Here is a 15,000-nt window from a genome sequence, read left to right on the forward strand (position 1 = left end):
ACAAAGTCAAAGTGAGAAGATCAAGGTTTCAAGGAACAAAAGTCTTGCAGTTAAGAAAGCTGTCTGAAGTCTGGCAATCGCTCAAAAGACAGATCTGCGATGCTAGAAAAGACATCCAACTTGCCTCCATGATAATTGCACTAAGAAAGAAAATATGTCAACAAGACCTGATCGAGCAAGGACAGTGACGTCAAGGAAGAGGAAGATGGATCGCCCACAAGATAAAGCAGCAGGAACATCACATGGGGCAACATCCAAGACAGTCGACACTCATACATCCACAGTCATTCCAGATAGGTTGTCAGCCACAAGTGAGCCAGATAAAGGAAGTGTATTTGGATGCACCCCTCAATACACAGAGTGACAAAATCAATCTGTCATCAAGGTCTGGTCCCAAGACAAGTGGTGCCAGGTTATCATAAAGAACAGACTCGGTCTGGAGTGTAGTCCACAGCAACCCATGTCTCGACTATGGAGATGTGATTGAAGTGAGTGATGCCAGGTCTCCGGTCTTCTTTCAAACTCACGAGCAAAGTGACACATATCAAGGAATAAGTCTTATTTGCAGACATCTTTAAGGTGCTGTAATTTGACTTCTTTTAAGAGCTTCAGAGGATGGCCACTCTTTCTCAAGAGGATCTCAGAGTCCTGTCAAGGATGGAAAAGGGCATCAGGCTCAAGGATGATGGTTACTAATAAATGCCACTGCCATTTAATATAGAAAGGCTCATGTTGAAAGGAAAGACACACACACACACACACACAAGATATCCTCCATAGAAGACAAAGTGAAGACGTCAGATCATCTTAATGCTCAGCTTCTTATTTATTGTCACCGTACAGCAGATAAAGATTCACATCAGAGATTCAAACCTCCACCAAACATCACCTGGCTGTCCTGAACTACAAAGATGGTTTCATACTTTTCATTTTCTTTACTTCTTTCTCTCTTTTAGACTTGTGTTATCAGTTCATGCAGTGATTAACAGCTGATCAGACTATATATGTGTTTCCATTTAAAGATTATGGGTCCTACTTTCCTGCTGCAGCCGCCCAACTGGAGACACATCTGACTTTTCTTCCACGTTGCAGCGAGCTGCGACTGCTTTAAACCATCACAGACTGTAACAAGATTTACAGACATCAGTTGGTTTTCTGAACTGGTGCCCAGTTTCAGGAAAATAAGACCTGTTGTGAGATGAAATGCTTAATGAGAGAAAGAGAAAGAAATCAGAAGAGATGAGCTGATATTCTGCTGGACGTTGGTCCTGGAGAACTACTGCACAGGACGGATCTTCATGCTGATGGTCTTCAGGGAGTAGTCATAACCTTTCCAAGTGGCCCATTCCACTCCAACAGCAGAGAGAGTGCTGTCAGCCCCCCAACGATAAACACCGTTTGGATTTGTATTGTGACAGCTGTTGTACCAGAACGCCCCCAGGTTTGATCTGGCACAGTTCCCTGAATAGGAGTCCTGGTCTTCGTCGAAGGTGGAGAACATCTGTCCGTTGTGATAACTCAGGGCGTCTCCTACAGAAACACAACAAGTGTATAATCAGAACATTATAATACAACTAACAATGATATATATTTTTATATATAAATAAAGTAAATACCACAGTCTACTTCTCTACGTACAATAAGTATAACTAAATAATACAACGATTGAACTAACAGCAATGGACTGGTGACGTTTAATGGCTATTATGGGATATATATATATATATATATATATATATATTTAATTAAAACAATAATTCTACAGATTGATTCAGCTATAACACTTTTTTCGGTACTTCCTCCTTTCCCTCAACACGTAACGAAATAAACATTTCAGTTGTAAAAATAATTCCAAACCTATTTATCCTATTTACTCTGAACGTTTTGTTATTTATTAAAGCTGCTGTTGAGTATAGTGTTAACTAGCTAGCGGTAAGCTAACGTTAGCTGCTGTTGAGTATAGTGTTAACTAGCTAGCGGTAGGCTAACGTTAGCTGCTGTTGAGTGTAGTGTTAACTAGCTAGCGGTAGGCTAACGTCAGCTGGTGTTGAGTAGTTGTTAACTAGCTAGCGGTAGGCTAACGTTAGCTGCTGTTGAGTGTAGTGTTAACTAGCTAGCGGTAGGCTAACGTCAGCTGGTGTTGAGTATAGTGTTAACTGATCTAATTCATGCCGATGTAAAGAGTAGTTCATTTGGATTCGGAATTTTAAAATGTTAAATTGAGAACGACCCGACCGTCCACCAGGCTAAAGCAGCCAACATAGGGGAAAACTAAACATTATTTTCATTTAAAAATATTAATTTCAGATGAGGGAGATGAGGTAAACATTGGGGGGCCCCGACAGGAAAAAAATAACGTTCTCAAACTTCCTGATAGTTACAATCCTTTTTATCAATACTTTTACTATATTAATGTAAAAATGTGAACTGCGAGTTATGTTGGGCTCCAAGCCTCCCCGGTGCGAGTTGCTAAAGTCGCGAAAGTGGCATGGCAAACAAGAATCTTTCGGGTGCACGGTCTAAGAGGAGTTAGGTTTCTGATATTTTGTGATTCTGGGGCAAAATCTAGGTGGAAATGGACGTAGACTATATCAGGAGATTCAGCTTAATTCAGGAAACACATACATATAAGAGCTTTGAATGTGTGGTGTTTGTTATGGGTTACTAAACACACTTAGTTATAGAGCAAAATGCGTTATTTTTATTATAGTGCCCCCCTGCTGGCAGAAGTGTGTCAATTTGTGTGCCTGAGGTCCCTGCAGGCTTCTGGACCAGTCCTGAAAATTGCACCGCCCCACCATGCACAGTTTAGGCTGCAGAAACACTTTTAGTTACGTAAAAATAATAATCTTAGTAATTGGTATTGGGAGCTGTGTTGCCTTGCATTACGTAGCGCCCAGCCCCCTCAGGCTTGGACCCCTAAAAAACGCGAAATGACACTACTGTACATCACCTGCTCCTCCATCAGTGAATCCAGAAACATGCAGTTTGTATCCGTAGGACTCTGGGTCGATGGAGAATGAGGAGTAACGAGCGAACACTTTGTTTCCTTCAAAGTCCTCCATGTCGACCAGCAGCTCGTACTTTTTCCTTAGAGTCAGGTGGTAGAGAGACTCAAGACCTGAAAACAAACAAACATTTAGAAACAGTTTCATGACGTCATGACTGTTAGTTTGGTTTCATTTCTCACCGAGCCAGTACTCTCCAGCAGCGATACCAAAGCCGGCCTTGTATTGATCCCAGCCCCTGTAGAAGTTCACCGTGCCGTCCATCCTCCTCTGGAACACCTGGGGAGGACGGGATGGGGGGTTAACTAGATAAACACACAAGATATCTGACAGCTCATGTTTCCAGACAACAAGGATTTTACTGGAATGTGATTTATTGTGAAGGAACTACAGGAAGTGTTAACTTTAGTGAAAATACTCACCGTCCACCGTCCTCCTTCTGAACCCATGTCACAGTACACCTACACACAAATACAGGTATTAGTTAATGTGATTGTGGGGGTTAACCATAGACTGTAAAAATAATGGTATTATTCCAGGTTTGAAAAGTGAAGCCACATGGAGGACGGAACATGACTTAAGTCTCAATAAACAAATAAATGCATGAAGAAATACAGGAATAAATAAATAAATGAATAGATATATGCAGTAATAAATGAATAAATAAATACATTCAAAAATAAATGCATAGATAAATAAATAAAAGAATGCTTTAAATGTTTTTCTACATTTTTGTCCACCTACATTTATAGATTTCTGTATTTCTGTGTCCATATGTTAATGAGGTAGGAGGTCCTAACCTCAGTTTAAAGCATGATTGGCTACAGGAGTGAGCTTGATTCGGGTCTACTACTTTTGCCTTACGGTTAAGACTGTAACGAGTGAGACATTGCAGATTGTATAGAGGAGCAGGCAGGAGCTGACAGCAGCTCTCCTCTGCTCCCTGTTTACAGTAATATTCTCCTCATTGATTATACGTTATTTCACCCTCAATCCATCATCCACTATTAATCAGAATGTTCATTTTCATGACTCAAACTACCGCTGATAAAGTGCTAATGGTTGGTTTGGCGCCGCTATCGCTAGCCCCAAGGAGCTAGCATGTGGCTTATCCCGTGATTGATCATAGTCGGTTCGGGAGAAACTCTATCCATAGATGTAAAACCTTTAAGCAATATCACACAAGAGGGTGTGTTTTAACATTAGCACGACAGTGATGCGGCTAGCACCGAGGTCCGTAGCGTTAGCTAAGAATCACTGAAGTGCCAATTTCAATCAGTCAGTCAGCCAACTTAAGCTAAAGTTAACTTTGTAGAGATCGTAGGTTCCACAAACTGAATAAATACTACACACATGAACACAAAAACTACTTTGCTAGCTCAATCGTGTTGTAACGTGTTTGATAAGGGTACTCATGTCACAGTACACCTACACACAAACAATGATTAGTAAATCATATCCATTTGGAAATATTAAATATTTCCATATTGGCTACAACTTGTACAACTACAACTACTTGTATCTGTTGTAGGGCTGGGTATCACCACTGATATCCCAAATTGATTCGATTCAAGTTGAAGTTTATTCTCATTTGCATTTAAAAGTACAAAAATTAAAGAGAATGCCATGAAATGTATTTTGTGATTTCCGATTCAATGTAGATTTGGGATATGTCAGTTTCAAAACCAATTTAGCTTGGATATGAAAGGAGCCAGTTGAGGTGGTTCGGGCATCTGGTAAGGATGCCCCCTGGGCGCCTCCCTAGGGAGATGTTCCAGGCGCGTCCAGCTGGGAGGAGGTCTCGGGGAAGACCCAGGACTAGGTGGAGGGACGTCCAGCTGGGAGGAGGTCTCGGGGAAGACCCAGGACTAGGTGGAGGGACGTCCAGCTGGGAGGAGGCCTCAGGGAAGACCCAGGACTAGGTGGAGAGATTATATCTCGACCCTGGCCTGGAAACACCTCGGGATCCCCCAGTTGGAGTTAATGTGGCTCATGAAAGGGAAGTTTGCGTTCCCCTGTTGGAGCTGTGACCCCGTGACCTGACACCGGATAAGCGGACGAAGATGGATGGATGGATGGATGGATGAAAGAGATTCTACAATTTTTCAAGATTCCATCTTGACCTGGTACATTATTAAAAACATTAATGTTTACATAATGTGTACTTTTTATTTAACACACAAGGTTCAGCTCTACGGACTCTAAAGTGAGTATTGATTGACATTTAATTCAGATATCTTTAGGTGAGGCCCCTTCCCAACAAGCTAGCATGACATAGTTGGTGCCAATGGTCTTCTAGGTTCATATGATACAGACGGATCAATTCTAGACCGAGCCTCTTAAAAGATGAACCTCAGGATTTAATGAATTGATTGTTGGAACATTTATATAAAGATCGATTTGATAAGGGAAATAATTTTTTTTAATCCAGCCCTAATCTGTTGTGTCTGTTGATGCTTCTGTATCAGAAGCATCAGTCAGAACTTGTAATTCTTCACATTATTATCATCTGAAGGTCAACCTGCGTCCCAGAGAGGATGAAGTGTACCTGGACAGCAGACGTGGCTCCGATGGGATAGATGGTGTACACTCCACTGGGTCGGCTGTTGTCATTATTATAAATGTCACTGCAGTCCACCGGCAGAACGAGCAGGTGGCAGCTGGTCAACAGTGGAGCCAGCAGGACGAGGACGACTGAAACCAGCTGGAACAGAAGAGATGTTGTCATTTAGTTTGATCGAGAACAAATGTCTGACTTTGGCCTCTGCAGCAGGATCAGGGAGACTCTGCTGTCGTTGATGCATTCTCATTTTGGTTGGTGCTGATTTGAAAACAAACTGTGCTGACATCGTACTCTATGTGGGTTTTTCCACAGGGTTCTCCCTGTGCGTTGGTATTGCTCTCATGCAGAGCTAGAATACTCTTTATAGCGAGATGAAGACTTTTGCTTTCCCTGTCCAAATTATGGGGCCACAAATGATTAAAATGCTTGTGCTGAACCTGTTAACATACTGAAACTGAATGAATGAATGAATGAATTTATTGGTCGTAACCAAAGGGTAGGGTCAGAAGCTTCAGCTTATATATGGCCCCCCCTTGTCACAGTTCTTAAAATAACAAAAACATTTACAAGGAAACAAAATCGACAAGACAAAAAAAGACACAAGAAATCAAACGGAAAGAAAAACGAACAAAACAAAGCAAAAGACGAATCTAAACATGCCTACATCATACCTACATACATACCCACAGACATACAAACATACATACCTACATATACCCATTTAGGGTCAGTGCTTATATACATTGCAATTGCCACCTTAAGGTAAATAATATCATAATTAATGATGACAACCCTAATGGTAATGATGCTTATCATCATCAACATGATTATCCACCTTCGCACACAATAATAATAACTCAGTTTCTATACTTATCTAGTATCATATCTTTGAACCCTTTTTTAAAATATAAAAACATTCCCGATATGTTTTATTTCCCTTGGCAATGTGTTCCATAACTTCCCGCCGCAGACAGAAATGCACCTGCTTTTCATTACTGTGTTACAGGTAGGTTGTTTCCAATTTAGGTCGCCTCTGAGGGCGTAACCCCCTTTTCTTTCTCTAAACATGGTTTGAATGTTGGGGGGAAGTAGATTAACCATGAGACAAACCATCAGATATATACATTTACAAACTTACCTTCATGGTCAGATTTCAGTTGAAGATGAAGATCCTGATGTCAGTGTGTTTGGATGTTCTGTTGTCTTTGATATCTCTGATATCTCTAGTGTCTCATGGTGTCGCTCCCTCTTATTTATATTCCTAAGATTAATACATTACTGAATAACTGCTGTTTCACAATGATAAAACAATAAACAATCCTTTGGATTACACAACATTGGCAGCACCAAAATCTGACTCGCCAGTACTTTTGGGAACTTGCCTCCATTGAATGACTTTGGAGTAGATATGTTTTATTGCTGAGGTCATAGGTTGAGATGATTCATTATAATCTGACCCCTTCATTTATGTAAACACTTCTCAGTACAATCCAGTAGAACACTTAACTATGTACTCAGTAATACACAGAGAACTGAATTCATCCATTTCCAACAATGTCAACAAACATAGAAACATTATTATTACTTGTAAACATTTGTTTCAACTGTAGTCACCCATCTATTATCTATAAGTGAACTTTGGAGGGAGCGTTAGAGTGGTTTTATCAGTTAGATAACATCTGAACTGTGGATCTGAGCCGGTAAACAAACCTCAGATCAGACTCAACACAAACACACTTTCAGCCCTTGATCTTCCCAGAAGGTGAGTTCGATCATGTATTCTTAACCCAGATTCTGATTGATTTTAGGTCTGAACTCGGGTCCTCTGTGTTTTCTCTCTGTGGCTCAGTGGGAACAGACTTTTAGATCTGTTTGAGCTATAGGAAGTGTGTTTTTCATCATGTAGTGATTTATGGTAGCTGGGCCGTTAAATGTGAGGCTGGGATTAATAAATAGTTTTTCCGATTTAAATCTTGATTGATCTGATATAATAATTTATAATGCGAGGAATCCATGTCATGCTAAATAAAGCTCCAAAGTTAGGCTAAATTTGGGCAAGAGAAATACTGGCATGACCAGTTTCACAGATGTATGGCTTTAAGTTTACCGTTTCTGCACTGAAGAAGCACATGTACAGCAGGGATCAACGTTAAGTTTTTTTTTTAGTACAATTTTTAGTCAGGCAAGTGAAAAATAATTATACTTGCCTGAAGTCAATTTTTACTGGTCCCTATACAAACTGTTTTTTGTATTAGTGGTTATTAAAGGTGCACTATGAGTTCCTGCATGGTCACAAGTAAATTTCAAACAAAACAGAGCAAGCTCGCTGTCTTGACTAACTGACTAACTGTCACTAACCCCCACCCCCTCCCCCAACCATCTTGTCTGTGATTGGCTGGAGTGGCTTGTTGTATTTTGGTGCCTATCCTGTGCCTCTAGTGTTTGTTTAACGTTTACGACCCCTGTGCTGTCTCCTGAGACCGGGCTGTTTCACGGTGTGTTCAGGGACCAGGCAGCTAGCGGATCAAGGAGAGATGCTACCATTTGAGACTAAAATGAAATCGCACTGAAACTATTCAGGAACTCATAGTGCACCTTTAAATAACGACAAAGTCCTCTTAGCTGCCTTCAAGCGAGATGCTGCTTGATTTTATCGTGGTACTCTAGCATTTGTTTTCTGAATGAAGACATTCCTTTAAAATATGTTTTATATATTTTATCTGCCTTGGACTTGAACTTGCGGCAAACTTCGCAAAACATTGTAGTTGTTTCATTGACATCCTTCGCTGCCACCCAAGAAAAGTCCATCCAGGATGCTTAAAACACTTTTTTGCTTTAGCTGGTACTTGCCCAAACGGGCAAATGGGTTGTTATAATTACTTGCCCGACGTGGTGTTTTCCTTGCCCCAGGCCATCGGGCAACCCTTATTGTTGCACCCTGTACAGACACTTTTTCTGTCTCTATGTTACTGCTTTGGGGTCTAATAATTTAATAATGCAGTAGGTTAGAGGGATCTTTGTACAATTTACAGCGTTAGTTCTCTGAGAATCTTTCATATCCAAGATGAACTGGTATGGTAAAGGTTTCATGTATTAATGTCAGAAAGTTTACAGACTCTTCACACAACAACCTTTTGGTGATATTTCCTTGTTTACATTGTCTCTGATCTGACATGCCAATGATATGACGCTAAATCACACCCTCGGGTGTAATATTGTGATCATACAACAACAGTTACCTACAAGATATAGAGATAAAAAGATATAAATATATAAACTGTTGCAACAGTCCTTCCCTGTTAGGCAGGTTACCAACTTAAGCTAACGTTAGCTTCATAGAGATTGTGGAATTTCCAAAACTGAATAAATACTGCACATATAAACAGCAAACTGCTCTCCTATAGTCAACAAACTTAAAGCAACAGAGACGATTTATAGTCCCTTCCTGTTTAGTCAGCCTAAGCCTAAGTTAGGCTAACGTTAGCCTAAGCCTAAGTTAGGCTAACGTTAGCTGTGCGTAATTGTGCATAAATGCAGTGACATTCACAGTAAACTAGACTCATTGTAAACTGACCATTTTTGAGTTTGAGTGATAAAGAAAAAGAAAAATAAACGTGAAAACAGAGTTATTCTGAGTCTTGTTTAAGCGCGTCGACCAAGGTGCAGTCCAAAGGACAAAAAGGGAACAAAAACGTCAGAAAGTTGCTCCCACATTAGCTTTGTAGAGATCGTAGGATTTCTGGGGATCCCAACATAAACATAAACCAGTCTCGTTGCATTATCCAGGAGACTCCTGAGTTTCTGTGTTGATGATTAAAAGAAAAAATTGAAAGGTCTTCACCACTCACTCAGTGTTTTCCCTCCGGCGCCGACAGACGGTATGGCCTGCAGGAAAAAGGTGTGTTGTGGTGCTTCTGTTCTGGAGGTGACGCTGGCCGTGCTGTTCACCCTCATGACGGCCGTTAGCGTAACACTGATCGCAGTGATGGCTACCCGGAAAACAGACACAGGTAAGAACACACACACACACACACACACACACACACAGACATCTGGTTAAACCTCATTGGCTCTTTCCAGTGTATCTCTGTGTGTACTTCGTCCACAGCAATCCCACCAATCGCTCCCAAAACGTCCCAGTTAGAGAGGAAATGCCCTAAACACATCTTTTGTAAATCTTAACAATCATTCCTTGAAAGAACCAAGCAGGCCTGTCTTGTTGAAACATCCACATCTTCTTCTAAACTTGACATTTCCAGCGTGTAGCTTGCTGCCTCAGTTTGTTGTTTCCCAAAGCGAAGTGGCTTTGAAAATGGCAACACACTTTATTATCCTGAAAATGTACTTCCCCTAATCAGAATCTGAATCAGATTGATTGGCCAAGTATACTTACATACACAAGGAATTTGACTTTGGTAGGTGTTATCTCTCTATACATTCAACAAATACACATGTAGTAGTAACATACTGTACTAGTATAAGTAAGTGTAATAGAGACATACAACATAATATACAAAAATACAAATAAGACATAATATCAAGACAAGTACACATGGAGTGGGATGAATACCAGACGTTGTTATGATTGTTTACGAATGAATATCCAAATGCATACCACGAAACATTGACTGTGATGGATTATCTCTCTGCAGCAGGTGTCAAGTCACTGGGTTAGTTTTCATAATTAGACTACAGGAAGTCACTCTAAAACTAACAGCTACCTTTCTTGGTTGTCCTATCAGGCCCAGAGCCGACCCTTCCTCCAAGTCCGGAGCCTCCACACAAACCCTACCTGATTGGGGTGGGCCGAGCCGACTGCACCGGGCCTCCAGCTGAAATCCCTCTGGTCAGTGCCAAAACACACACACCAGACACTGATTCCTCCTTCAAAGCCTCCTGCCACACAACTTCTTCTGAGAATAACTTGACCTAGAGATAATAGCTATCATCACATACCCTTAACCATACCCCCACATCATCACATACCCTTCACCATACCCCCACATCGTCACATACCCTTCACCATACCCCCCCCACATCATCACATACCCTTCACCATACCCCCCACATCATCACATACCCCTTCACCATACCCCCCACATCATCACATCCCTTCACCATACCCCCCACATCATCACATACCCTTAACCATACCCCCACATCATCACATACCCTTCACCATACCCCCACATCGTCACATACCCTTCACCATACCTAGAGATGGGCATGGGGTACTTTCCATAAAATCATCTCTCAATGCAAATCAGACCAGCTGTTAGACTAACTGAAATACAACCATGTTAATCTCTAGGTATTGTGAATTTAACATAGTTTTTTTTTATTAAGGCATTAAGATCAATTTCCAAAAGATTATTTTTTTATTCCTCTTTTTAGTCAACGTTAGCATGGCTTCATAAACTTATGAGCAGCACTGTAGCTGCAAGTTTCAACTTGTCTCATTGTGAATCTTTGCTCTGAACTGGGTTTAAGATGTCGTCGAGACATTAGACCTTTTTCCTCTATGCGTGTAATTATTTATTTGTCATTCATGATTTCATGTATGGGTCTGATTCTGATTTCAACGTGGGTTGACTGAGCACGTTTCTGGACACATGGCATCACTTTCCCATTGAAAGTACCCTGTTTACCCTTAAACATACATACTTCCCGTGCTTATATACGGTGTATTTCTGAAGAGAACTGCATATAACCTGGACTTCAGCTCACTGAGGACTTCAGAAAAAAAAAAAAAACACTTTTAAACTGCAGGGAATCAAACTCCAAAGTCTTTAGCTGAAGGCCGGGCAGTTCCCGTCTGACTGGGTGTTTGGACTGATAATCTTTATGGCTTCTCTGACGAAATCTGAGATACTATCACACTTTCACATTCTTAGTCTGCAGCCACAGGAATATGAACATGTGTCTCTTGTCTAAACATATCTGTATTAACTGCAGGAAGAAACACACAATCTCCAGCATGCTGACGCTAACGATACAAAGCCCTGTTTCATGTCTACCTGAGTTAGGTTATTGAGAGCTTTATTTGTTACCTATTGAGTCCATTTCAAGCGTTAGTTTGACTTGTTGATCTGGAACCTTACAGTGCAAAACAAAAAGCATCTGTTAAACATCGCAGCAGCAGCTTTCTTTAACAGATGTCTACCACAGACAAGTTTTGCAGAAGGCACAGTCGATCTTAGCCGTCTCTGAACACCCACGACAAAGCAATCAGTTTAAACTTTCCTTTGTTCCAAGTGCAATAAAAAGACTTAATCTGCACTGAACCTTGACTGTACTGCTCAGCAGCACTTCATCACGACTGTCATTCGAATGGTTTGATACTTTAAATGAACAGATACATGCAGATATTTGGTTGTTTTCTGCATTTGTTGTGATAAATGTCTAATGTCCTCTTGTATGTTGTGTTTGGGTTTTGCCCTGTATTACAAATCAAATTTGCCATCCAGGGTCAATAAAAGTCTGAACTAAACTGGATTATTGTCTTTGACATGATCTCAGCAAGTTTAACCCATTCTCACTCCCAACGCTTGGTCAAAAATCCCCCTTTAGCATCTGTATGGAACACACCGGGCAGAGCAGCAGCTTGACTGCGACGCTGTAAGATGATGTAGTATTAAGAGAGACAAATACATACGGTACATAGTAGTATGAAAAATGGGTCAAACAACAAACACAACGTTCCACTTCTGGGATTGCTCCAGAGCCGCTGGAAACTTCTGGGATGTCCCTCATTTTCGGATGTCCGTCCCCTTCCTCTGTCTCTGTGTTGGCGTTCTAACCTCCGGCTGATTTGTGAGGACTATGGTTAACTGCTCCTCAGATCTCTGCAGGGTAAATCCAGACAGCTAGCTAGACTATCTGTCCAATCTGAGGTTTCTGTTGCACGACTAAAACTACTTTTGAACGTCCACATGTTCCACCAAAACAAGTTCCTTTATTTTGCAGCATCACCATGGCTCGGTGTGGAGCTTAGCCCCGCCCAAGATGATTGTGATTGGTTTAAAGAAATGGCAAAAAACCAGAGCACGTTTTTCTCCTATCAAGGAATGCTGTGTGGACTAGACAGACCTTCCTCCGCGGAGCTGTGGAGGAAGGTCTGGACATGGAAGACTAAACAACACAGGACTTTCACCCAGGAGACCGTGGTCAGTGTTGGGAAGGATACTTTCAAAACGTATTCCGTTACAGAGTACAGAGTACATGCCCACAAATGTCATTTGTAACGTATTCCGTTACGTTACTCAGTCTGAGTAACGTAACGGAATACTTGGAGTACTTCTACATTGAACTGCATGTTATAAGTAGGAATGCAGCCATCACATCCAGCTTACTGAACAGGCCTGTTCTGGTGTGTTCTTCTGGTCCAACTGGCTGAATGTGGACCTGAACAAGCAGATAGGTTGTTGTATTTGTAGTCCTGAACTGCAAACTACAACAATCTAACCGCAGTCTAAGCTACCACGAGCTAATCTTAGCTAACGTTAGCTAACATGTCAAACGGGGAGCCTTTCAACGGCTCTGGGGCTAGTAAATCAGCACGTAGGAGAATGTAAAGTCACACGTCAGCTATAAAACAGCAAGGTGAGCAGTAACACTACAGCAGACGACTACGCCGGGCTAAAATAACGTACTTTAAGATGCTTCTTCAGGTTGGAGGTGGAGGAATCTGGACGCTGAAAGGAGGCTGGTGGCCAGCAGAAGCTGCACAGTTATATTTCCTTCTCCCTGTTCTTTCTTTAATGTGAAATGCTGTTTGTATTTCCCAGATAGAAACCATTCCTGCTCTGGCTCTGTTGCTCCATCTCGACCTCTATCACTGATCACGCAGATAGCTCATTTCCTTGTTTTCATATCGGGGCTTCTGGGAAATGCGTGGCGTTGCGAGAGTGAATAAACCCGTGAACCAGAGAAGTATCGTCATGTAATCCAGTGATTTCAACAATGTAACTGTAATCTAAATACCAACTATTTACATAGTAACTGTAACGAGTACAGTTACTCATAATATGTATTCTGAATACGTAACGCTGGTACATGTACTCCGTTACTCCCCAACACTGACCGTGGTTCATGTCCCATTCTTGTCCTGCGTGTCACTGAAACCCATCATGACCCCACCCACCATCTTTTCCTAAACCTAACTGTCCCATTCTTGTGCCGCATGTCAGTTAAACGTACTTCCAGACCCAGAGCGCCAATAAGTGACGCCAAGAGTCCGATCAAGCGTGTCTAAATCAGACGCTAAAGGAGACTTTTTGCGTCAGTAACAAACGCCAAAGGCTTCTGACCAAGCGTCGCTTTTTAACACTCTGGGAGTGAGAATGTGTTGAACGGTCATATATCTTGTTTTCTGCGTCATTGGCAATCAACTTGGTGTTTCATTTAGGTGTGATGACGTGTTGATTGTACAGCTTTTTGTTCTCCATCTATTTGTAAAGAGGACTTTCTACTACCAAGTCGTGTATCTGTGTGTGTTTTTCAGATGGGTTATGCCAACCCTGAGCAGACGGCTGCAGGCATACACACTCGCCTGTACAGCCGAGCCTTCATCATCGACGACGGGAGGCGGAGAGTCGTGTTCGTCACCTCAGATGTAGGAATGATATCACAAAGGCTACGACTGGAGGTGAACACACACAAACACACACAAAGTACATATAAACTGTGGACGAAGTATACAGATCCTGAAGTATAAGTATTCACAGCAAGGTTTAAAGGTGCTCTAAGTGATGTCACATGTTTTTTAGGTTACAACATTTTTTGTCACATACAGCAAACATCTCCTCACTATCTGCTAGCTGCCTGTCCCCTGAACACACTGTAAAAAACATCTCCTCACTATCTGCTAGCTGCCTGTCCCCTGAACACACTGTAAAAAACATCTCCTCACTATCTGCTAGCTGCCTGTCCCCTGAACACACTGTAAAAAAACATCTCCTCACTATCTGCTAGCTACCTGTCCCCTGAACACACTGTAAAAACATCTCACTATCTGCTAGCTGCCTGTCCCCTGAACACACTGTAAAAAACATCTCCTCACTATCTGCTAGCTGCCTGTCCCCTGAACACACTGTAAAAAACATCTCCTCACTATCTGCTAGCTGCCTGTCCCCTGAACACACTGTAAAAAACATCTCCTCACTATCTGCTAGCTGCCTGTCCCCTGAACACACTGTAAAAAACATCTCCTCACTATCTGCTAGCTACCTGTCCCCTGAACACACTGTAAAAAAACATCTCCTCACTATCTGCTAGCTGCCTGTCCCCTGAACACACTGTAAAAACATCTCACTATCTGCTAGCTGCCTGTCCCCTGAACACACTGTAAAAACATCTCACTATCTGCTAGCTGCCTGTCCCCTGAACACACTGTAAAAAAACATCCTCACTATCTGCTAGCTGCCTGTC

General features: G+C 41.7%; 2 protein-coding genes across 2 annotated transcripts in view; one reads left to right on the top strand and one right to left on the bottom strand.

The window, feature by feature from the left end:
• Positions 1-807: 807 nt before the first annotated feature.
• Positions 808-6,809, bottom strand: LOC144513610 (microfibril-associated glycoprotein 4-like). The gene is made up of 6 exons (XM_078244754.1): positions 6,710-6,809; positions 5,557-5,712; positions 3,431-3,469; positions 3,191-3,287; positions 2,954-3,121; positions 808-1,530 (listed from the first exon to the last, which is right to left on the bottom strand). Exons 1-6 carry the CDS (start codon positions 6,713-6,715, stop codon positions 1,277-1,279), a joined length of 720 nt encoding a protein of 239 aa, XP_078100880.1. The 5' UTR covers positions 6,716-6,809; the 3' UTR covers positions 808-1,276.
• A 2,642-nt stretch (positions 6,810-9,451) lies between these two features.
• Positions 9,452-15,000, top strand: part of asah2 (N-acylsphingosine amidohydrolase 2) — a 32,304-nt gene continuing 26,755 nt past the window's right edge. Inside the window, exons 1-3 of the mRNA XM_078244750.1 lie at positions 9,452-9,581; positions 10,314-10,417; positions 14,075-14,218. Of these exons, the coding sequence (XP_078100876.1) occupies positions 9,452-9,581; positions 10,314-10,417; positions 14,075-14,218 (378 nt within the window). The remainder of the gene's footprint in view (positions 9,582-10,313; positions 10,418-14,074; positions 14,219-15,000) is intronic.

This window comes from Sander vitreus, unplaced genomic scaffold (genome assembly GCF_031162955.1).
Source record: "Sander vitreus isolate 19-12246 unplaced genomic scaffold, sanVit1 ctg296_0, whole genome shotgun sequence".
Lineage (NCBI taxonomy): Eukaryota > Metazoa > Chordata > Actinopteri > Perciformes > Percidae > Sander > Sander vitreus.